General features: G+C 34.0%; 1 protein-coding gene across 1 annotated transcript in view; it reads right to left on the reverse strand.

Annotated features, from left to right (window-relative positions):
• CNTNAP2 (contactin associated protein like 2) overlaps positions 1–26,770 on the reverse strand; it is a 2,649,987-nt gene that overhangs the window by 1,803,526 nt on the left and 819,691 nt on the right. The window contains exon 3 of the mRNA XM_027856858.1: positions 9,162–9,355. Coding sequence (XP_027712659.1) covers positions 9,162–9,355 — 194 coding nt within the window. The remainder of the gene's footprint in view (positions 1–9,161; positions 9,356–26,770) is intronic.

Consider the following 26,770-nt stretch of genomic DNA (forward strand, 5'->3'; position numbering starts at 1 on the left):
AGAGAGAGAGAGAGAGAGAGAGAAAGAGACAGAGAGAGAGAGAGACAGAGAGAGAGAGTAAGTGAGTTGAAGATGAAGGGGTCATATCTGGAGTATAAAATTAAGCGGTGAGAGAGGATTATACTTGGAGAAGGAGAAAGGGAGAGATAGAATGGGGTAAACTATCTCATAAAAAAACAGAAAAGAAAAGGTTCTTACAGTGGAAGGGAAACAGGGGAAGGCAAGAGGGAACAAGTGAATCTTGGATTTGACTTAAGGAGGGAATAACATACACACTAAAATGGGTATGGAAATCTGTCTTATACTACAGGAAAATAGGGGGAGAAGGGGACAAGAGAGCAGGGGAATGACAGAGAGGAGGGAAGATGGGGAGAGGTGGTAATCAGAAGCAAACACTTCTGAGGAGTGACAGTTTCAAAAGAAAGAATAGAATAAATGGGGGGGCGGAATAGGATTAAGGGAAATAGAATTAATTTTTCATAACATGACTACTATTAAGTGTTTTGCATAACTGCACATGTATAACCTATATTGAGTTGCTTGCCTTTTCAATGAGGATGGATGGGGAGGGAGGAAGGGAGAAAATTTGGAACTCAAACTTTTAAAAATGCATGTTTAAAAAATGTTTTCACATGCAACTGAGAAATAAGAAATTCAGGAAATGGGGTACAGAAATCTATCCTGCCCAACAGGAAAATAGAAGGGGAAGGGGATAAGAGAAGAGTGGGAGAGATAGAAGGAAGGGCAGACTAGGGGAAGGGATATTCAGAATAAATGCCATCTTGGGGAGGGGGTGAAATGGGGTGAAAATTTGGAACTCAAAATCTTGTGGAAGTAAATGTTGAAAACTAAAAATAAATATTTTTTTAAAATAAATCCCTCCTGGATCTATTTTCCAGGTGAGCTGTTTTTCCAATGAGGTATTTTACATTTTCTTCTATTTTTTTTCTTTCTTTTGATTCTGTTTGACTGATTTTTGATGTCTCATGCAGTCATTAGCTTCCAGTTGCCCAATTCTAATTTTTAAGGAATTATTTTCTTCAGTTAGTTTTTGTACCTCCTTTTCCACTTGACCAATTTTAATTCTAAAGGAGTTATTTCCTTCAGTGAATTTTTTTTTCATTTGGTAAGTTCAATTTTTTTAAGGAGTGGTTTTCTTCAGTCAATTTTTGTGCCTCCTTTTCCAAGTTGTTGAAATTTTTTCATAATTATATTTTGCATAACTATCATTTCTTTTGTCCATTTTTTTTTTCTTCTACCTCTCTTACTTGATTTTTAAAATCCTTTTTTGCCTGTTCCAAAAGGACTTTTTGGGCTTGATAACAATTCATATTCCCCTTTTATGCTTCACATGTAGGCATTTTAATATTGTTGTCCTCTTCTGATTTTGTGTTTTGATCTTCCCTGTCTCCATAGTAGAGTTCTGTGGTCAAAGCTCTTTCTTGATTTTTGCTCATTTGAAAAACAAAAAACAGAAAAACAAAGTAAAGCTCTGCTCCTAAGGTACAGGAGACACTGTCCCAAGTTTCTTGCACTGGGGTCCAGGGGTGTGGTCACTGGATTTCTGTGCCAGAGACTCTGGTGTGGGTACCCTGCTCACTGTTCTAAGATATCCTAGCCTAGTCTCAACTATTATGCCCTGGGTCCTGGGGCTGGCAGTTTGTCTGCCATGCTCAGTCTGGAGGCCTCACAGCTGGCCAGAACTGCTAGGCCTTGACTGCTGGTCTATGCTGTGGCTCAGAGCTTGCTGCTGCCTTGCCCAGATCACACCTCCACTGGGCTGTGCTCTCCTTTTTTCCAAGTGAGACAGACCTTTCCTGACATCTTTCTAGGTTACCTTGGGCTCAAAAATTGTTCCACTGTCTATTTGTGGATTCTTCTGCCCCAGAACTATTTTAGAGACTGGATTCAATGTTGTTTCAGAGGGAAACTGGGGAGGAGCTCAGGCAATTTCCTGGCTTCTCCCCACCATCTTGTCTCTGCCCCACCATAATCCCACACTAAACAACACTTGGACATTGCAGACCAAGAAACATATGTACAATAATTTTCATATGATCAATACTCCAGAGAAGATAAAATTCTTGGATATTTTGAATTTCTAATGGCAGACCCAAGTATAGAGTACTTCAATAATGTATTTGGCAGTTATCAAAATGAACTTCTCTATGCTTTTTATTAACATTTGAAAATATGGCTTATTAGCTGCATTATTCATCTTAAATATACAAAGCTATCCAAAGGTATGTTGCTATGTTAAAATCCATAAGTAAATTCTCTTTCTGGAAATCTTTTCAAAATACACATATCAATTTACATAGATCAATGGATAATATGTACAGAGCTAGATGGGAACTTAGTAATTATTAGCTCAAAAGTTTTAATTTTATAGATGAGAAAACTGAAACCCAGGCAGATTAAGTGAATTGCCTAAAGTAATAGAGCTACTAATTTTTTTAAGATAAAATTCAAACTCATATCATCCTGACTCCAAATCCAAAATCCTATCCATTACACCACCTACATGCCTCCATCTTAAATGAAGAAATATCTTTAAAAGCAGGAGTATCTTTATAAAAACTGATGTCTCCCCTCATCCACCAATTTGATGTATATAGTTGGATTCAACTTTAGCCATTTAGGCTCATCTAATACATAGTCACAATTGCCTAACCAGTCAAAATAAAGAGCAATCACACTGTCTGAGACTGATGAAAAAGAAAACAGAATGAAGCATCATAATTATTCAGACAAGAGTACATAGAAATTCAAGGATCTCTTCAAGTTAATGCACAATTTTACAAATTAAAACAATTAGACCCTTATGAATCCCCCAAAGAAGAAAAGGCACTCGAGGATATAAAGAGTAGTACAGTACTACTTCACTATCTGGAAAAAAATCAATCACACAAGATCATATTTTGCTTTACCCCAACAGTGCATGTCTACATTATAGTCAAGATGATTAATAGCATCCTCTTTTATCAACCATTTTTTGGGGAAAGGAGAAAATATTAAACACATAATCATACTGTGTTTGAATGGCTGTGTGCATATAGAATATTGAGTAACTCAACAGACTGACATGTAGAGAAAACTTATGACCTCTTAAAATGAGAATCTCTAAATACAGATGTGCATTTAGGAATGGTGATCAAAATTCACTAGTCTAGGTATTAGAATATACAAGAAAGAATATAGAACGTCCACTCAACTTATTAAAATTCATGAGACTTTAAAAATATCATACAGCCCACGAGGGGCAGAAACAGAAAATCTATTTCACAGAAATAGGAAGCTTATTTGGAATTCACCTTGAAAATAGCCCTTCCTCTATGTAATTTAGTAATGACCTCCCCTCCTTTTTTCCTAGGAGGCAATCATAGAGTACACATCTGAAGCCCATGACAAAATATGTTGAATGCATATAATGATGATTTGATTTAATTATTAATGAGACATCAGTAGTATTTGTTTTGAATCTACTCACTCACCTTTACTCAAAATCTTTCAAAGTGCAGTAACTATATGTACAAAATAGTAGGGGGAAATTTTGGATTAGTGAGAATAAGTGTGTTAGATCCCATACTGAAGTGGAAGAAGCTATATTAGATTAAAAAAAAAAACTAAATGGAACATCAGCAATGGGTCCATACTTTATTTCATAAAAAATAAAGTAATCTGTATTATTTATGAGAAATGTTCTTATTGAAATTTGAAACCTATGCCTAGATATCAAGAGTTTCTCACTGACATAGGTTTTTAATTACCTAGATTATTTAGTGATTCTATTGGAAATAATTGGAAAGATTAGGCAATTTGGCTTATTTGGTATGTTGTAATTCTTATTATCATCAAATATTTTTGGTTAAAGCACCACTATGATACTTGTGACTTTGCTAGGTCCTGAACAGCTCTGATCCACTTAACCAAAACTGTGCTGCACTGCACTATTGAGCTGAATCAATTGCATTTCTATGCCTGGGGAAACAAAGACACTCTCCAAAAGTACACCTAAGATTTGGTTACTATTGATCCCTTGAATTGATATATCTCATACTTGTCTGCCTTCCGTTATTTATAGAAACTTTAAAATGCGAATAAACTGGACATTAATCAAGCAGGTGTAAACTGGAGTGGGAAGAAATACTTAAAACCAAAAAAAAAAAGTGAACAACTGATTTACACCAAAAAGAAGCATCCTTTGTACTATACTTATTTGAGATAACTATTAAATTCTAATTCTTCTATGAACAGCAAGTATTCTGTGCCTATTTTTGAAGTTATTGCCTCAATATTTTAAAAGTCAAAGGGTCCACAAATAAGTTGCTAATGAGTAGACATAGTCCAAATTATTTTTTGAAAACTGACAGAACTTTGTGTATGATGTCCATTTTCTTAACCTAGTATTTCAGGATCTAAGCTTCTATATGTCCCCAAGAATCTCAATTTATATATGAATATATCATCATCATCATCATCATCATCATCCTCATTGCACAGAATATTTTTTCCAGTTTATTGTCTGGCACAATAAGGAGAGTTTAACCCCCAACAGTCAAAGTAGAGCTACTCAATTGTAATATTGGAGTTTTTTGTTTTGTTTGGTGTGTTTTTTTTTTACTAGCAGTTTAGTTGAATTCTTGAGAAACAATGATTCTGCCAGAACTAATTGTATTCTTTTTTGTCAATATACAATAAAGTTACAGTATAAGAATGATACCTTATATTAATCCTCTAATCTCATATTTTCATTCCAAATATCTATGTTCCAAATGCAATTGAATTCCATCAATAAAAGTAAAAGCAGTAGCTAAGAAAAATGCTATCAGAATTCTCCTGAAATGTAGTGCTTAATGGATTTTCACTAATGGAATGCTTACATAGAATATTTCCTTTTTCTGAATAAGATACTTAGGTTTACTGTTAAAGAACCAATTTACTCAAAAAAGTTTCTGTTAAGGATACTGGAACTATAACTTAAATAATCTCTTTGGGCTATTTGGCCAATCCTCATTTATTTTATTTCTGCAACTGAGAAGACTATCTAAAGAAGATGAACAGGGCAGTTTAGATAAAGGAGGTTTCTATTATTCTCATTATTGTTATAGAAGTAAAGGGAGTTTAAAAGACTAAAGTGCTTTCAGTTATGCAAAGTTTTGAGTGTGAAATATCTAGACCACTTCTGAGAATTCAGTTTGGTAGTCACTCATTTTTGTACAGGTCATGAAGTTGGTATCTTTGCAAATGCTAACACTAATTTATCGTTAATTAGGTGAGGTCTTTGCCTACCAAACCATCTTTATTTTCTTTTTAGTTGACCAGTCTATTAAACTATAGGGTTATGCTTTTAGACTTTCAACTCTGAATACAGAGATTATAAATATATTTATGTATGTATACATAAACACATGTATGTGTATACACACACACATGTATATATACATATATATATACAGAGAAAAAAAGAGAGAGATCTGTAACTATGTCTATTCACTTTTATATCCCTAACACCTAGTACATTATTTTGAACAGAATGAGCATTTAATGTTTGATTAATTAATTAATCAGTGAACAGTGGATTTTTTCTCCTGGAAACACAGTATCCAAAGAGACAAGTCTGACAACTTCTTCAAGTTCTAGGCCAAGACAGATCAGTTCAAAAGTATCTTAACAGATAGGTTTTTGGAATTCCACTTGGAGTATATAATCTGACGATTTCCACATGGTAATGCACTGTCAATTACCCTCTCCCCACTACATATAATTAAATTTTAAAATCTAATTTTTTTTTAATCTCAAACACTTCACAAAATCATGATAGGCATGAGAAGATAAAAACTAATGCAATTTAAAAAAAACATTAAAATTCGTAAGTTTCTCCATATGTATTAATTTTTTTACCATCAAAAATACATTCAACCTTAGATAGTAATTTCCCCTCATTGAAGTACTATACATATTATATTTTAGATCAAATTCCTAATTTTAATGTTGATCAAAATGAGTATTTCATTTGCAACTTGCTCAAGGTCACATAAGTCACAAGAGTGAGAATCAGTATTTGAATCTAGGATCATAAGATCTGAGATTCTATTGGCTCCTAAGTCAATACACTTTCAAACACTGCACCATTAACTCATTCTGTTTGAATAGGAAATCAATTTTTCCTACTTAGTTACATACTTGCTCTACAAGGAACAATTGTTTCATTCCTAGTTTTATTTTTTTATGAAGTGCTTTTAAAATTAAGAAGCACATATTAAATATTTAGCCGTAGATAATACTTGAGATTTTAAGGATCAGTGAGCTTACCACATTTGGGAATTTTGAATGCACTAAATTATTTTTGGATTAGTAAAGCCTAAAACACTTTCATCATGAGTTGCTTCCTTTAATTTTAAGCTCCATGTGTATTTTAAGGCAATGTAATTGTTATGTTTAAATTTATTTCTACTTAAATGTTTTATAAGAGGTATATTACTTAAAAATACTACTTAATTATTTTTAAGGTAGAATGGGTAGGATTTCATTAAGAGAAGTGAGGGAAGACATATGCCACACAGCAAGTGTGAGATAAACAGGGGCAGCTAGGTGGCACAGTGGATAGAGCACTGGCCCTGGATTCAGGAAGACCTGAGTTCAAGTCTGGCCTCAGACACATAACACTTACTAGCTGTGTGATCCTGGGCAAGTCACTTAACCCCATTGCCTAGTAAAAAAAAAAAGAAAAAAGAAAAAAAAGAAAGATAAACAAAGGCAGATAGGTAAGAAAAAGCAGGGTACTTGGGGGCAACAAAGAATAATCTAGTTTGACTTAAGAAAGTGGAATACGGAAAAGTTTTCTTTAGGAAAATGATAACAATATCAATTTTTTTTTTTGCAGTCTGCTAAATGTCAGATGCTTTTCTATGTACTGTGGATCCAAATTTAAAAAAAAATGAAATAATGTCTACTTTAACAGAGTTTACATTCTCTTGGAGAAGACTGCACATACACATATAAGAGTATAAAGAATATATACAAAGTAAATACAAAATAAATATATTCAATCAACTGGCATTTATTAAGATTAAGTTAGATATAAGGTAATTAGGGAGAGATGGTACTAGCAGGTGATGGATCAGGAAAGGCTTCATTTGAAAGATGGTACTTGAGTTGTATCTTGGAGGAGGCTGACAAGGACAGAAAAAGATTATGGTAGTGCTGAAATGCAAAGCAAAGAAGGTTGAGCTATGCTTGGAAAGAAACAGAGATCTACTGAAGATTTTTTTTAAATGAAAAAGCAGAAAAGACACCCCTTCAATATTTTTTTGTAGCAGCATAAATGATAAATAGGAAAATAGAAATAATGAAGGCAGGAACATTATTTCCAGGCTATTATAACAGTCCATGTAGTTGATAGAGGCCTGGTGGTAGTAGGGGTAGAAAAGAGGGAAAATGTTATAGAGGTAGAATTATCAGAAATGGATAAAGGTTTAGCTTAAGAGGTAGAGAAGAAAAGAAAACATAGAGAGGCTAAGAGAGTGTTGGTTTCACAGACAAATGGTGAAATCAGGAGAAGGAAAAGGTTTGGAGGAAAATTCTAATAAGCCAGTTTTAGGTATATTGAGTTTATTCTAACATGCTGATTTAACACTATCATCACTGATAATAAATAGCTGATTACAGCTTTAATTACTTAATCTTACAACACTCCTATGGTTTAGATAGTACAAGTTTGATCTCCATTTTAGAGATGAGATGATTTATCAATGATTTGCTAACCACTGACTATATAGCTAGAGATTTTAAGAGGCAGAATTTGAATCCAGGTGTTCCTAATTTCAAATCTTCTAGTACAGTACAAAGATGAAAATGTCCTGAAAGCAGTTAGAAATGTTCAGTCTAAAGCTTAGAAGAGGGATCAGGATTACAGATATAGTTCGGGGAATTAACTGGGTACAGTTTGTAGTTGAAACTTTGGGAATGAATGAGTTTTCCCAGGAAAAGAGTGTATGCATGTGTGCGTGTGTGTGTGTGTGTGTGTGTGTGTGTGTATGTCAGAGAGACAGAGAGACACAGACAGAGAGAGATAGAGAGAGACATAGAGAGAGAGAGACAGAGAGAGAGATAGAGAGAGAGAGAACAAACAGAACTTGGAGGAAGATTTCCCTGTAAGGGGTAGGAAAGATGATTTAGCCCTAGGCTACATGTTGTTAATAGCAAGTCAGACATTTATGATTACTGTCCCATTTGAGTTTAATATCTAAGAATTTTCTGTTTTGCTATCTAAGCTTTTCTACTAGCAATCTGTGCTAACTCTCATACATGCAGTTGTTTTGTTTTACCCAAACTGTCAAGGAAAATTATAAACAGACCTGTGTGAGGTTTCCTGCATCATATAAGCCTAAGAAGATGAGTGCTACACAAAAACAGGAAAGAATTATCACTCTTGTTTCCAGAAATGACCATGACTTGATGATGGTTTGTAATAGAGCATTTATGAAATGTCTTGACCAGATAAGCTTTGTGATCACATAATCATATGTTTATCACTTTACAATTCACATTTTCTAACAAGATACTAAGATCTAAGTCCCACAATTACTGATTAATGGGCTAAGGCCAGACTAGAGCCAAGTCCTCCTTATTCTGAGCCTTAGAATATTCTATTGCCCAATGTAATATGCTGAAATCCCATGGGTATCACATTACAGTAAAAGGGTCTCTAACATGATATCAAGATCCAAGTCACAAAGCTGGTAAATATCACATCAGAAATAAAAAGCTCTAACAAAATACAAAGATGAATCACTAGTTGATAAAGGGGCTGAGTCCAAGCTAGAACCACGTCTTCTTATTTTGTGCCCCAAAATACTATAGTGTCTAGAATAGTTGAATAAAAATCCCTTAACCTCCAAATAACTAAAGACTAGTTTCTATACACTGCCTTAACCCATTACTCAACAAACATACACATTAAATACTGACTACACATGTTTAGTACATAAATGCAGCAGCTCTTGAAGGATTTCAACTCAGAAATCATTTTTAATGAATGATCATGCCTTCAGAGACACCATTAACAATCTTTAGAGTATAGTATCTTAGTTCATCAATATCGAATCTTATGGCATCTTATGACAATCTTATGGCAAACCTTTAAGGCAGTGACTCACCCAGATATTCCCATCTTGATGATATGGTTTCCAGTTCCTTCCTGTATCACTGTAGAGCATTCGGTACTGGGTCACCCAGTCAGAGCTGCTATATCTGCCTTGGGTTGCAATGGCACTGATCTGCTTCCTATTGCCAAAATCAACCTGCAGCCATTGGTAATGATCACTGTCTGATGGAGACCATCCTCCAGCTCCTGTGTGGAGATAGGTATATAGAAACAGTGAGATCTTTAAACATCAAGCCTTTTAAATTGAGGATATAATTTTTAAATATCTAAATTGACTTTGACAATGTTATATTCGCAACATAAAATGCCCTTTATATATGCTTTTGGGAACTCAAATAATAGTCTTCCAGTTGGATCACAGTCTTACTTTAACCTCTTTATGATATAATTATTCAGTGTAATGGGTTTCCTTCCTAATGAACAAATGTCTTCCTAATTCCTTAATTAGAGCTTATTAGTATATGTCAAGTTCTAATTGACTGAGGGTTGACCAAGTTACCATGAATTCTTCTGTTATAATCATTGATATGGGGAAAGTACATAATAATCTACAAAATCATTTTGCCTTTAGGTAGAGCTTCATATTTAAAACTGCAAATTCAAATTAAGCATGAGAAAACTATAGTTACAGTTCTAAAATTTCTCTCTCTTCTTGTCTGGAATTTTGTCACAGAAAACAAATAATATTAGTGAAGTTAAGAAGAGAAAGAATTCCAATTTTTGAAGAATGGTTACTTGTGTTTCCCAATATATATGAGTTGTCAAGAAGTATAATTAACTGGTACTTCATAAATGGATTGTCACCTTTTATGAGACTATGATTTAATTTGATATCAATATTTCATGTACAGTCCTTTCTAGAACTCAATGATGTTGAACTATTCTTAATATACTGTAATAATGATATAAGAATAAAGGAGTTTTTATTATACCCAAGGACAATACAACTAGAAAATAACAGCAGTTAGTTGCCCTTCAGATTATAAAAAAGGTTCTGTGATCGTGTCAGTGCTAAAAAAGTAGTATCATTGAGCACTGTCATTTTAGTTATTCATGTGAGAAAACAAATATTAAATAAAATTTCAATAAGCTATTCAACACAGCACTTGTCAAGATATTATAAAATAAAGTCTTTAAGAGATTATAATTGTTATCAGGATTTTATTCTAACATAATATGATTAAAGTTTCTGAAAATTAGGGCCACAATATTAAACATGTATGGCATTCGTATATCATACATGCATATGATATGTATGTGTGTATATAAACATACATACACATATACATACATGTATATATGTGCATATATACATATACATGTAGAGAGAGAGAGAAAAAGTCTCAAGTTTAATTTTTTTTAATGTGAGAAGGACCCACATTATTTTGATCAATAACCGAAAAAACTTCTAATCCTTATCCATTCTTATTACTTAGAATTTCCTTCTTGTTCATTCCTTTGCTAACTGAACTTCACTGCTCCTTGATTTTTCCCTTTGAAGTTAATCTTATTTCCTGACCTGAAGTACTTATGGACTCTATTAATGTCTATTTGTAACTCTCCCTTCACACGATAAATGAAAACAAAAACAACAAAACTCCAAAATCTACATAGATTAAGTGAACCATTTTCTCCCTTATCATAAAACTCATTTTCAACTCAAACCTCTTTCAACTTTTCCTAGGTCTATGTTTTTTGGTTTTTTTTTTTTGCTTTTTTTCCTTCACTGTTGTCATGGTAGTCTTTTAACTACCAGATAAGTGCTTGAAATAAATTATTAACTCTATTAAATATCTCCATAGAATTCTGGGAAACTGGCTTGCCCAGTGGAACGAGACCTATTTCTCCTTATCCTTTCTTCATCTCCATTGTACTTCATTTTCCTGAAACTGTGTAACTGGATGCGTGCTTTTATTGTGCTCTCTTTTTACATAATCATCATTTAATGGATGTTTGTTACTAAATGATAAATTTCTAATGAAAACAGAGCCTTAAAATTGTAGAATACCTTAATAGTCATCAAGTTTAATGTCCTACACATTAGGAATTTCTTCCTACATCATGTCCAATAAGTAAATCTAGACTTTTCTTAAATACCTCCAGGGAAAGGGAGACTTGCTTCTTCACAAGGTAGACAGTTGTAATTTTCAATTTATTCCTTTTGCTGGGCCAAAAATCTGTCCTCTCCCAAGAGTAAACCAAGTAAGTGTCTTGACCATCCTGACTGAATTCCTCTAAACAAGGCTCCAGTTTATCTCTTAAAATGTAGCCCTCAAAACCCAAAAGCAAATTATATATACTATCTGGCTAGCACAGAGAACAAGGCTGTTGTTTACTTTTTTAAAAATTTTATTTATTTATTTATTAGGATTCTTTAAAACAGGAGTTCTGCTTCTAGGAGCCAAGATGGCAGAGCAAGAAGTAAGTTGCTCTCACCCCACCCTCATTGACCTATGAAAGTTCAGAAAATATCAACCAGGAAAAACCCTGAGCTAGCAAAAAGTCAAAGCACAGAAGTCTTGTAGCCCAGGAAGCTTGGGGGATCAAAGGGAAAGGCCTCTCTTGCTGGGGCAGGGGCAGGGCAAAGGAGTGGTACAGGACTGGAAATGTCCCAGCAAGCCAGCCACAAGTCCCACCTCAGCATACCAAGGAGAGATCCTGAGACCCAGGTTGGTGGAGAAGGCAAGTGCCAACACCAGGACCCCATGAGAGCCTCAATATAGGCAGGGGAACTGGTAGATATCAGCTTAGAAAACCACCACAGGCAACATCATTCTCCAGCAGCAAAATCACTCGGTACCTCAACACAACTCTGGGAAGCACAACTCCAGAAGGCAAAGCTGCAGGCTGACAGACATCCACTGGCAATGAAATATCCCCATACAAGGCCCAGGTGAGCAGGAAATGAAGCTTGGGTAAGTACCCCCTTTGCTCCAGCAGGAGAACTCAACATTTTTTTTAAAGTCAGGAAATAGGCAAACACCATGAACAAAAAGCAGAAACAGGAAATGATCATAGATTCTTATTTTGGGGAATGGGAGGATCAAGGCACAAATTTAGAATAGGACAATATTTACAATATAACCACATCCAAACCTCAAAGGAGAATGTGAATTGGTCTCCAACCCAAAAAGACTTCTTGGAAGATCTCAAGAAGGATTTTAAAAGTCAAATAAGAGAGGTAGAAGAAAAATTGGGAAAAGAAATGAGAGATATACAAGAAAGAGTCAATAGCTTGGAAAAGGAAGGACAAAAATTAACTGTAGAAAACAAGTCCTTAAAAAATAGAATTGGCCAAATGGAAAAGGAGGCACAAAAACTCACTGAAGAGAAGAACTCCTTAAAAAATAGAATGGGTACAAAATCTAATAGAAAAAAAAACAAATCTTTAAAAATTAGAATGGGGCAAGTGGAAGCTAATGACTCTATAAGAGAGCAAGAATCAATCAAACAGAAACAAAAGAATGAAAAGATAGAAAAAAAACATAAAATACCTCATTGGTAAAACAACTGACCTGGAAAATAGATCCAGGATAGACAATTTAAAAATCATTGATCTACGTGAAAACCATGAGAAAAAAAAGAGCCTGGACAACATCCTTCAGAAAATCATAAAGAAATAAAAATAAAAATAAAAATAAAAACTGCTCTGAGTTCCTGGAATGAGAGGGTAAATTAGTCATTGAAATAATCCACCAATCACCTCCTGAAAGAGATCCGAAATTGAAAATGCCAAAGAATATTTTAGCTAAATTCTAAAATTATCAGATCAAAGAGAAAATGCTACAAGCAGCCAGAAAGCAACAATTTAAATATCATGGAACCACAGTCAAGATTATGCAGGTCCTTGCAGGTTCTACATTAAAAGATGAGGGCATGGAATGCAATATTCCATAAGGCAAAGGAACTTCGATTACAACCAAGGATCAACTACACAGCAAAACTGAGCATAATCTTTCAGGAAAGGAAATGGATATTCAATGAAATAAGAGACTTCCAAACCTTCCTGATGAAAAGACCAGAGCTCAACAGAAAATTTGGCCTTCAAATACAAGAAGATTAACAGAAGAGGAAATTTAATACTTAAACAACTCCATTTCAGAAAAAGAAATCAAATAAGCCATAAATGAACCCCTTGAGAAAAAACCTCCAGGGCCAGTTGGATTTACAAGTGAATTCTATCAAACATTTAAGGAACAATTAAAGCCAATACTATATAAACTATTTGGAAAAATAGGTGAAGGAGTCCTACCAAATTCTTTTTGTGATACAAATATGGTGTTGATGCCAAAACCAGGAAGAGCTAAAACATAGAAAGAGAATTATAGACCAATTTCCCTAATCAATATAGATGCAAAAATTTAAATACAATATTAACAAAGAGATTATAACAACTAATCTTGAGGATAATACACTATGACTAGGTGGGATTTATACCAGGACTACGGAACTGGTTCAATATTGGGAAAATTATCAGCATAATTGACCATATCAACAACAAAACTCACAGAAATCATATGATTATCTCAATAGATGCAGAAAAAGTATTTGACAAAATATAACACTTATTCCTATTGAAAACACTAGAGGGCGTAGTAATACATAGAGTGTTCCTTAAATGATATATAACATCTATCAAAAACCATCAACAAGCATTATTTGTAATGGGTATAAGCTAGAAACATTTCCCATAAGATCAGGGGTGAAACAAGGATGTACATTGTCACAAACATTATTAAATATTGTTCTAGGAATGTTAGCTATAACAATTAGAGGGGGAAAAAAGAAATTGAAAGAATTAGTATAGGCAAAGAAGAACAAAGCTATCACTCTTTGCAGATGATATGATAGCTTATTTAGAGAATCCTACAGAATCAAGTAAAAATTTACTTGAAATAATAAACAAATTTAGGAAAATTGTGGGATATAAAGTAAACCTACATAAATCATCAGCATTTCCATATATTGCTAACAAAGTCCAGCAGCAAGAGATAGAAAGAGAAATTTCATTTAAAATTACTGTAGACATTATAAACTATTTGGGAATCTACCCACCAAAACAAACTCAGGAACTATACTAACACAATTACAAAATGCTTTTCACACAAATAAAGTCAGATCTAAATAATTGGAAAATATGAGCTGCTCATGAGTAGGCTGAACTAATATAATAAAAATTACAATTATACCTGTTAATTTACTTATTCAGCACCATACCAATCAAACTACCAAAAATATTTCATAGAATTAGAAAAAAATAACAACATTCATCAGGAAGAACATAAACTCCAGAATATCAAGAGAACTAATTAAAAGAAATGTAAGGGAAGGTGGCCTAACTGTACCAGATCTTAAATTGTATTATAAAGCAGCAATCATCAAAACTACTTAGTACTGGCTAAGAAACAGAGTGGCGGATCAGTGGAAGAGGTTAGATATGTAAGACACAACAGTCAGTGACTAAGCTAATCTACTATTTGATTAATTCAAAGACTCTAGCTTCTGGGATAAGAAATCACTATTTAACAAAAACTGTTGGGGAAACTGGAAAAATGTGTGGCAGAAAACTGGGCATAGGCCAACATCTTATACCTTATACCAAGATAAAGTCAAAATGGGCACATGATTTAAACATAAACACTGATACTATAACCAAACTAGAAGAGCAAAGAATAGTTTATCTTTCAGATCTATGGAGAAGGGAAGAAATTATGACCAAACAAGAGACAGAGAACAGTATGAAATGCAAAATGGACAATTTTAATAACATTAATTGAAAATTTTTTGCACAAACATAGCCAATGCATCCAAGATTAGGAGGGAAACAGAGAACTGGGAAATAATTTTTACAACCAGTGTCTATGATAAAGGCCTCATTTCTAAAATATATAGAGAACTGAGTCAAACATATAATACAAGTCCTTCCCCAATTGATAAATGGTCGAAGGATATGAGCAGGCAGTTTTGAGAGGAAGAAACTAATGCTATCTATAGTCACATGAAAAAAATGTTATAAATAACTATTGATTAGAGAAATGTAAATCAAAATGATTCTGAGATACCACATCACACCTGTCAGATTGGTTAACATGACAAAACAGGACAAGGATAAATGTTGGAGAAGATGTGGGAAAATTGGAATACCAATGCATTGTTGGTGGAGTTGTAAACTGATCCAACCATTTTGAAGAGCAATTTGAACTATGCCCAAAAGGCTATAACCAGAATACCACTTTTAGGTCTGTATCCCAAAGAGATCATAAAAATGGGGAAAAGACCCACATGTACAAAAATATTTACAGCAGCTCTTTTTGAGGTAGCAAAGAATTGGAAATTGAAGGGATGCCCATCAATTGGGGAATGACTGAACAAGTTGTGGTATCTGAATGTAAAGAAATATTACTGTGCTATAAGAAATGATGAGCAGTCAGACTTCAAAAAAAACCTGGAAAGACTTACATGAACTGATGCAGAGTGAAATGAGCAGAACCAGGAGAAGAGTCACATTGTGGAATGACTGACTTTGATAGACTTGGATCTTCTCAGCAATGCAATAATCTAAGGCAACTCCAAAGGACTCGTGATGGAAAATGCTATATACATCCAGGAAAAGAACCATGGAGTCTGAATGCAGATGGAAGCATACTATTTGCTTTCCTTTTCTTTTGTTGTTTTGTTTTATATCTTCTTTCTCATGGTTCCTCCCATTAGTTCTAATTTTTTCATACATCTTGACTAATGTGAACATATGCTTAATATGAATATATAATTAGAGCTTATATCAGATTACATGCCATCTTTGGGAGGAGGAAAGACAGAGGAGGAGAAAGTTTAAAACTAAAAATGTTATGGAAGTGAATGTTGAAAACTAAAAATAAATAAATTAATATTTTTTGAAAAGGATTATATAAAGCATATCCCAAAAGTCTTAGTGCAGTTTTAAGTTTGGATAGTTTAAACCTGCTCTAAAACTTTTGGGATGCAATGGAGGTGTATTTATTCAGCCCAGCATCACAATATTAACAATCAGTCAGTCAGCTGAAAAGCATTTAATAAACACTTGCTATGTGGAAGGCATAGTATTAAGTGCTAGGGGTTAAAAAGAACAGCAAAAGAAAATCCTTGCCCTCGTGGAGCTCACAGTTTAATGAAGGAGATGACATACAAACTATGTACAAACAAGCTATGTGCAAGATAAATAGGAAACAATTAACAGAGGCAAGGAGTTAAAAATTACAGGAATTGGGAAAGACTTCCTGGTGCAAGTGGGATTTTATCCAGAACTTAAAAAAGCCAGGAAAGTCAACTGGCAGAAACAAAGAGGGAGAATATTATGGACATGTGACAGCCAGCAGAAATTTTCAAAGCTGAGAAATGGAGTGTCATTATGCTTGAAATAAAGTAACAGCCCTAAACCTGTTCCACATGAAGTGCTTGTACTTTACATTTCTGTCTTCCTATAATTCTATGAATGATTCTTTTAAAACAAAACTTAAATTTAATCTTGTCAGATTTGGCTCATCATTCCAGCTTGTCAAGGCCTTTTTGAATTTTGGTCTTGTTATGTATATAATAATATCTATCACTTCCAGTTCCATCTAATCAGCATTTTTGGTAAGCACGCCATCTTGATCTCATTCATATATAATAATGTTGAACAGAGAATGACTTTAAAGACAGAGGTATGTCAAATGTCATTGGCGACCTTGCTCCAAGTATTCAATGAACAATAAATCAATATACTTTGGATTTAGTTGTTCAAAGAGCTACAAAACTACTGTACCTGTTGTTCAGTTGCTACTGTCCTGTCTGACTTGTCATGATTCCATATAGGGTTTTCTGGCAATGATTCTAGAGTGGTTTCTCATTTCCTTCTCTAGTTAATTTTACAGTTGAGGAAACTGAGTTAAACAGGGTTAGGTTACTTGCCAAAGATCACAGAACTAGTAAGTGTCTAAGGCTGGGTTTGAATTCAGATAGATGAGTCTTTTTGATTTCAGTCCTGGCACTGTATCCACTGTGCCACCTAGAAGCCTTTAAATACATTTTTCTCCATTTTGTACACAAGAATATCATGAAGGACTTCATCAAATCCAAATACAGGTAGTCAAAGTCTGGATGTCTATTGCAAGAAATACATATGTTAGCCTATTTACAAGAATATACTGGAAATATGTATTCCTTACATGTGTACCATAACACAGTTTATCTCCTATAGTTGTTTCCTTCTACATGTGTTTTCCTAGCTATGTCTACCTTTTTGCACTGATAGTATATTTTGTTGGAAGATGTGCCTTAACTTTAAAGAGAAATGTTTTTTCTTCTTGTTCTTTTTCTTAAATTATTTTTTGCTTTGAAATAATGGCATCTAACCAATAAGAGCAGACATGAATTAGAACTAATGGGAGGAACCATGAGAAAGAAGAAATAAAACAAAACAACAAAAGAAAAGGAAAGCAAATAGTATAGGGCTTGTGAGCATTTCCTGGTTCTCTTCTTACTTGTCTGATCACTCCTCAGCATCTTTTATGAATATGAGATTCATATCAGAGATTGAGTTTGTATCTTTCTTTGTATCATCAATGCTTAACACAGTGCCTAGCACATAATAATTGCTTGTTGATTGACTGTGGTGTAAGAGTGCCTCCAATATGGCACTGGACTCATCACATTTTAAGGACTGGGGGTAAATTTCATGGGACTTGCTTTCAGTCAACCTGCTCTAACTCCTAATGATCACCAATTCGCTAAGAGCTTATAAACCACACAATAATATGTTCTGTAATTTTCCTAGAAATTAATATCAGGATGAAATTCCCTGGATGCAACTTTTTCTCCTTTTGAAAATAAGGATGATATTGGCCCATCCTCATTTTTTCCAACACAACACAAAGTTTCTGGATTTTCTCAAAGATTGCCAGTTTTGACTCAGCAACCTCATCTGCAAATATTTTCAATATTCTAGAATAGTCCAGGCTAGGACACTCGATTACACAAGAATTTGATATTCTCTTACTATCTACCATCTTACTTATTTTTGCCTAGAATCGCCTTTTAAACATATTAGTTCTAGACCTCTCAGTTTGAAAATCATAGCTTTGATATAGAAGGCAGAAGCAAAATATAAGTTGAGGAATGCTGTTTTCTCTCTGTCATAGGTTAAGAATATACTAGTTACACCAAGTTGTTGACCTTTCCCTTCACAGCTCTTCTTCTTTCTGCTCACTTTGTATTTATTCATAGGTAGCATGATATGTGCACAGAAAAACAAACAAAAACAAATCAAAACAAAATCTCCTTGAGGAAAGGAAGAATTTCTTTTTTGTCTTTGCATTCCCAGCACATAGCACAGTGCCTCACACACAGCAGGAACTTAATAAATGTTTATTAGTTCATTAATTGAATGCTTGGAACATAATTTAAAAGACTTTCATTATCCTTAGTGCTTTTTCCAAGCTGTAGCTCATCCAGGATTGTGGCCTTTCTAACATTATTATGACAGTTCCATGCCACTTATTTGTATATATTTTTTGTTTATATATAGCTCCATTTATAATGTACTCCTGGCCTTTTTAATCTGAGTTTGAAACAGAGCCTTCTATATAGATTTTGTCTATATGATACCAAAATAAAAATCAATTTTTGGAATGGGGGTGGGTGGGAAATCAGATAGCCTGTTAGGTTGGTAAAAAATTAATGACTGATATAGTTCATAGAGCATTGTCCTCAAAGTGAGGAAGATCTGAGTTCAAATTCCATCTCAAACACTCACTGTGTAACCATGAAGAAATTATCTATGACATGGGACTAATATCTGCAATAATCACCTGCAAGGTTTATAATAAGGATTAAATATGTATGTATATATACATTATATATGTATGTATATGTGTGTATATCTACATGCATACACACATGCACATATGTGTGTGTATATGTACATAATCAAAGACGCCCCCCTCTACTAGATGGGCCTGTGGGGATCAGCTCATGACCCATGTGTAGGGAATGTCCTCTCCTGTTATGTTAGGCAACATGTACTCTGTATTGTATTGCATTTGTATTGAAGCAGATTAGGGATGCTATTTTAATTATTTTCATTAGATACACAAACTGTTTTATATTATTTTATTTTTTTAAATTAATTTATTTACTTTTAGTTTTCAACATTCACTTCCATAAGATTTTGAATTCCAAATTTTCTCCCCCTCTCCCCTCACCCACCCCAAGATAGTGTGCATTCTGAATCACCCTTCTTCCAATCTGCCCTCCCTTCTATCACCCCACCCCTTTCTCTTACCCCCTTCCCCTTCTACTTTCCTGTAGGGCAGGATAGATTTCTATACCCTATTGCCTGTATATCTTATTTCCCAGTTGCATGTAAAAACAATTTGTAACATTCATTTTTAAAACTTTGAGTTCAAAATTCTCTCCCTTCCTCCCTCCCCACCCACCCTCTTTGAGAAGGCAAGCAATGTGATATAGGTTATACAGGTGTAGTCATGCAAAACACTAACATAACAGTCATGTTGTGAAATATTAACTATAATTCCCTCCAACTTATCCTGCTCTCCTGTTTATTCTATTCTCTCCTTTGACCCTGTCCCTCCTTAAAAGTATTTGCTTCTGACTATCCCCTTCCCCAATCTGCTCTCCCTTCTATTATCCTCCCATCACTTATCCTCTTTCCCCCTATTTTTCTATAGGGGAAGATAGATTTCCATACCCAGTTGAGTAGATATTCAAAATGTTTACCAAACTGAAAGCACTTTATACACTATTTTTTTTATTTTTCTTATTATATTTTTCTATGAAGAAATTTTTGCAATTGTATAATGTATGTTGCATTTAAATTACTCAAGAAATTATTACCTATTTATTACTTTCAAACTTTATTTCATTTACTACATAGATGGAATCATAGATTGTGCCAGTTTTGAGGGATTTGAAAATCTACAACTCAAATGAGTTATATACAGGGTCCTACCAAACTTCTTCCTCAGCTGATACTATGTGGAAGGAATGGTGATTAGCCCCAGAGGGAGGGCAGATGTCAGGTCTTCAATGGGAAGTCACTGGAAAAATCAATGAAAAATTTCCTATTACTCTTTGATCTACCAAGCAGTGTAATTTGGGTGAGCTGATTATTTTGTTCATTTGACTTGTGAAATGTGTAACCTCTATTGATCCAAGGATTTAGGATGATCCTTCTTTCATCACAAAATATGTGGAGAAAAAAAATCATTTAAAAAAGAAGAAGAAAGAGTTCCCCAATATGGTTGTAGTAGATCAAAAAAGTTAACCACCATAGGCCATGGGTATAGGATGATATTAGGCTGAGCTTCTCTAATCATAATCATGGGAGACTCCCTAAAAAATATTAGCTCTCAGTTTCCAGAAAACAAAACAAAACAAAACTATTCTTTCATTTGGAAATATAAATCTAAGAAATATATATATATATATATACATATATATATAATATATATATACTCTGAGAATTTTTTTTAGTGACTTCTAGAGTATATATTTATATAAGAATGCCTCTTATTTATGGGATCCTAGGACCATAGATTTAGTGCTAGAAAGGACCTTGAAGGCAATTTAATTTAACTCCCTCATTTACAGATAAGATAACTGTGGCTCAGAGATGTTAGAAATCTAGTCCAAGGTTACACAGCTAGTAAAAAGGTAGAACCTTTGTTCATACCCATTCCTCTGACTCCAAATTTGCTACTCTTTCAACAGTGTCTTATTGCCTCCTCATTTTGGGGAATGCATATGTTCCTTTTATTTCTTTTTAAAGTCACAGTTTAAAATATTGTAAAAGTATAATGATAAGATTTTTGAAGACTACTTCATGGCATTATTGTAGTTATCAAAAGGAACATAGGCTACCTGGGAGGCATGACTATTTATTCTATATATGTTTGTGTGTGCATGTATATGTATATATGTATATGCATATATGTGTATATACATACATACATACATACATTCCTAATACAAGACCATGTAACTTAACAGACATCCCAAAAGGGAGCAGTGGCTCAAAATAGAAAATAATGGGAACCTCCTAGCTGCTTAAGGAAGAAAAATGCTATTCTGAAAATCTTGAAGATAATTTTAAAAAAAATTCTAGCCAAGGTGGTTGAATAGTAAAGGGGAAAAAAAAACTGGGACTAGTTTAAGTAGGCTATAAAAATGACTGAATCAGCCCTAACAACTAGCAAGTTTCAAGAAAAGGTGAATAGGAGAGAAAATGGAAAAGTCAAAGAAATGTCTTTCATAGGCCTAGAGTTAGAGAAACTTTAGGGTGGAGTTAAAGGCTATAACTACAAGTTCAATCAATAATCGTAAGACTAAGCTCAGGAGAGAATCCTTCAGGATCAGATAATAAAGTGCCTTTTTCTAATGACTAAAGATCAGAGAAAGACTCAAGAAGTCCAAGAGAGCTACAAAGAGGTAATGAACTGAGATGCTAAGTGAACAAGGACAGGCAAGGGAGATAGTTTAATAAAATGTTAGAAAATATTACTCCAATGCCAGATGGAGAAACTCAAAGTTGACACTTGGATATGAGATTAGAAAACAAATTCTGGGAGAAATTAAAGATAGAACATACTAGTCTGGAAATAATTTTAATCAAATTCTAGTTCAGTCTAGGTTGAAATATCTTATTTTGCCTTAAGCAAATTCCTGTAAGCAATGTTTTACACATAGGGATCAATTAATAAGTACTTATTACTTGTACAAGAGTACAACTATAATAACGAGTGTTTATTAAGTGCTTACTATGTGACAAACAGTATAACAGGGTGGACAGAGATATGGTCTAAGAACCAGAAAGATTTGGGACAAAGTTGAACCTCTGACACATACTGGTTATGTGACCCTGCCACAGTCACTTAACTTCTCAGTGTTCTAGGGAATTCTTTAGAACTGTAAAATTCAGAGAAGGTAATGACCTATATTGATAGGGTGGGACAGAGGGATCTGGGAGATCCTTATGTCAATGATACCATAAAGGTTCAGTCATTATCTCTCTGCCCAGGTAGAGTTGCTCATTTGCTTTTATATCATCTGTATTTCCTATTATATTCCCCTACCAGGGAGCTATCCCAAATCATGGTCTGTTACAGCTGCTGTCTCCCCTGTGGGAATCTACATTGCTAGCCCAGAGCCCTGTAGGAACCAGGCTGTAAACTGAGCAGCAGCCCAAGGCTACATCACTGATATAGTCATTGTTTAATGGTAATAGTAATACCAGTAGTAATAATAGCATTTGTATAATGCCTATGTGACAGACAATGTATTAAGTTCTTTACAAATAGTATCTCATTTAATCTTTGCAATAATCCTAGAAGAAAGAGTTATTATTATTGCCACTTTACAGTTAAGGAAACTGAGACAAACATGTTAAGTAACTTGCCTAAGCTAATGTAGTTCATCACTGTCTGAGTCCAAATTTGAACTCAGATCTTCTGACTAAAAGCTCGGTGCTATCTAGTTGCCTATTTGTTGTAATATTTATGAATTCTTCAACCATCTAACATGGATAGAACTATGCTAATATTTTATTAATTTCCTATCTTTTTTTATGTTACTGATAAAGCATTATACCCCTAACCCTGTTAAGCCCTGCGTTGCTTACTGCAGAATTTTGCATATTGCATTGATTCTTAGGAAGACAAATGTCCCATTGTAACAGTACTGACTGTTGTTCTATCAGTCATTTATTGAAGGATGGCTTTTTGTCATATATTTCTGTGGGTTTTCTACATATTTTAGTTATCAGACCTTATCAGAGATATTTAGTAAAAATATTTCCCATTCAACCATTGCACTTATCTCTCACTTCTATCTTATCTCATCTTCATTTCTTATTAATTGTATTTATTCAAAAGCTTTTCAATTTCCTGAAAATGAAATTATGTATTTTGTTTTCATAGTTATTTATGTTACAGTATGTCTATGAATTAATTCCCTCCCCCATAGCTTTGAGAGACATATAACTTTTTTCTCTACTAATTTTTGTAGTGTGAGCTATAATATGGAGTTCAGATATCCATTTTGGCAATATGTACATAAGTAGGTAAGTATATGATAAACAGAGGTGAAGGAAAGTTACCTTGGAAGGAAAGGCATGCATGGGAAAGGCCTGATGAAGATCACAGTGGTTAAGCTGAATCATAAAAGAAACTAGGAATACTAAGAGGTGGGTGTTGCAAGGGCAGTGCAGGTACTGGAACAGTCTGTGCAAAGTCATGGAGATGGAGGATGGATTGTTGTTTGTGAGAATCAGCAAGTAGCCTAGCACTGCTCCAGTATAGTTTATATGTAGGGAAGAAAATATGTAATTTTGAAAAGACAGAAAATCTCAGGTCATAAATAATTTTAAATGCCAAACAGTTGTGGCTAGCCTTCTAGGTATTAGAAAGCCATTGGAGTTTACTGAGGTGGTTACTGCATGGTCAGGCCTATGCTTTAAGAAAATAATTGGCAACTATATTAAGGATGGATTAGAGTAGGAAAAAAAATTAAAACAAGACAACCCAACTGAAGAATACACATTAGTCCAAGCAGGTGGCGATGATGGTCTGAACTAAGGTAGTGGCTGTTTGAAATGAGAAAAGGAAATGTATTAAAGAGATATTGTGGTGGTAGAAATGGCTAGATTTGACAACTAATTATTGTATAATTTGGTGTTAGGCATAAATAAAGATTATACTGAAGTTGGAGGGATGGGAGACTGGGAGGATGGTGGTTCTCTTGACACTGATGGGGAATTTCAGAAGGATAGAATATTGTTTTGTTTTGAGTGGGGAGATGAATTCATTTTTGTATGTGTTAGTCTTGATATGTCTATGAGATAAAAATCAAATTAATTTGCAAATCCTGTTTCTTTAACTTTTTCTCCTTGTACAATATAGTTTAGAATTATCAGAGTACAGAACAGGTCATGCCCAGTGAGGCTGAAAAGATAAGACGGGGACATGTTGTTAAGGACTTTTAAATATACACAGAGGAATTTGCATTTTATCCTAGAGGATACAGAGGAACACTGGGACTAATTAGAAAGGGGAGTCACACAGTCACAACTGTTTGTAAGATAATTACTTTGTCAGTAGTGTGTAGCATGGACTGCAGTGGGGAGAAATTTGAAAAAAAAAACAGGACCAATTATGAGACTGTTAAAAATAATCTTGATGAGGGTCAATGAGGAAATCAAGTAAGAAGTAAGCTTGACAGTAAAGCCAAAGGGTGACATGTGATTAGTGAAGTAAAAAGAGCAGGACAGCAAACGATTATGTGTGTGGGTTAAGGGAGAGTGAAGAATTGATGATAACACTGAGATTATGAATGTTAGACAATGAAAAGATGATGGCAACTTTGACACAAATATGGAAGTATGCAACGGGGTGGAGAGAGTGCAGAGTCATTGTGGCATTTATGTCATCTCCATGCTAGTCAGTAAAGTGAATGGGCAACAGGAAGTCTCCCTATAAACCAATTTAATAGACAAAATGTTCCTCTATGAGATAGAATAAATCATCCAAAAAAGAAACAAACAAACAAAAAAACAAAAGATAAAGATAATTAATGTCAAAAAGAGAGAAAGAGAAAGAAAATTTAAAAAATAATAAAACAGAGATAGAGTATACTCTCTTTACCACTGGAACAAGGTCATATATTTCAGGTTCTTCTAATGGAGAAAGAGAAAAGGTTTTCCTTTTTATTGATTTTTATTTCATCAAATATTTCCCAATTAAATGTAAAAATGTTTTGATATTCACTTTTAAAATTTGAGTTCCAAATTCACTCCCACCCTTCCAGTCTTCGCCCCATTTTGAGAAGGCAAACAATTTGTTTTCAAGTATATATGTGAAGTCATGCAAATCATATTTATATACTAGCTATGTTGTAAAAGAAAACAAAAACCAGAAAAGAAAAAAAATCAGTTAAAACAGTATGTTTCAATCTGCATTCAGAGTTCATCCATTCTTTCTCTGGAAGTGAATAGCATTTTTCATCATGGGTCCTTTGGAATTGTCTTGGATCATAGTCTTGATCAGAGTAGTTGTGTTTTTCACAGTTTACCATACTAATGATTACTGCTGTTACTGTGCACATTGTCCTCCTGGTTTTGTTCATTTCACTTTTCATTGATTCATTTGTCTTCTCAGTTTGTTTTTTTTTCTGAAATCATCCTGCTTGTCATTTCTTACAGCATAGTAGTATTCCATCACAATCATATACCACATATACCACGATCATATACTACATAGTAGTATTCCATCTCAACATATATGTTGAGACATTCCCCAATTGATAGCTTTGATTGGTTTTCAATTCTTTGCCACCACACACACACACACACACACACACACACACACACACACACACAGAGTTACTATAAATATTTTTGTACAAATAGGTACTTTTCACTTTTCTTTAATCTCTTTGAGATACAGATCTAATGGTTATATACCTGGGTCAAAGAGTATGCAAATTTTTATAGTGCCTTAGGCATAGTTCAAAATTATTTTTTTAAAAATTATCTTATTTTCTTAAATATTTCCAAGTAACATATAAAAAGTTAACATTTAAAAAAACAATTGAGTTGAAAATTCTCTTCCTGCTTCCCTTCCCTATTCCTTCAGAAGGCAAAAATTTTTATATCAACTATACATGTGAAGTCACGTGAGACATATGTCCATATTAGCCATATTGCAAAAGAAAACACAGACACAATAAAACATAAACCATTAAAAAAAAACAATGAAAATAGCTTCAATCAGTATTGAGATCTCACAAGCTCTGTCTCTAGAAATTAACAGCATTTTTCATAATGGGGTCCTTTGGAATTGTCTCAGATCAGTCTTGATCAGAGTAACTAAGTTTTCACAAATGATAATCCTAACAATATTGTTGCTACTGTGTACAATGTTTTCTGGTACTGCTCATTTAACTTTTCACCAGTTCATATTTAGTCTTCCCAGGTTTTTCTGAAACCATCTTGCATATCATTTCTTATAGCAAAAAAAGTATTCCATCACAATCATACACCACAACCTATTCAGGTATTCCCCAGTTAATGGGTATCTCCTCAATCACCAATTCTTTCCAACTACAAAACAAGTTGCTACAAATATTTATGTGAAAATAGTCCCTTTCCCTTTTCTTTGATTTTTTTGGGGGATAGAGAGGTACTAGTTTAATGTTAGGTCAAAGCATATGTAAAGTTTTATAGTGCTTTGGGCACAGGTCAAAATTGTTTTCTAGAATAGACTACTTCACAACTTCACCAAAAGTGCATTACTGTTTTATTTTTTTTCCCATATTCCTTCTAGCATTTGCCATTTTCTTTTTTTGGTCATGTTAGCCAATATGAAAGATGTAAGGTGGTATTTCAGAGTTGTTTTAATTTGTATTACTCCAATCAGTAGTGATTTAGAGCATTTTTCATGTGACTATTCATTGATAGCTTTGATTTCTTATTCTAAAAACTGCCTATCCACATCCCTTAACCATTTATTATGCAATGGCTCTTTTTTTTTTTAATAAATTTGGCTCAGTTCCCTATATAGCTGAGAAATG

The sequence above is a fragment of the Vombatus ursinus genome, unplaced genomic scaffold, assembly GCF_900497805.2.
Source record: "Vombatus ursinus unplaced genomic scaffold, bare-nosed wombat genome assembly UNPS02011649.1, whole genome shotgun sequence".
NCBI classification, from domain to species: domain Eukaryota; kingdom Metazoa; phylum Chordata; class Mammalia; order Diprotodontia; family Vombatidae; genus Vombatus; species Vombatus ursinus.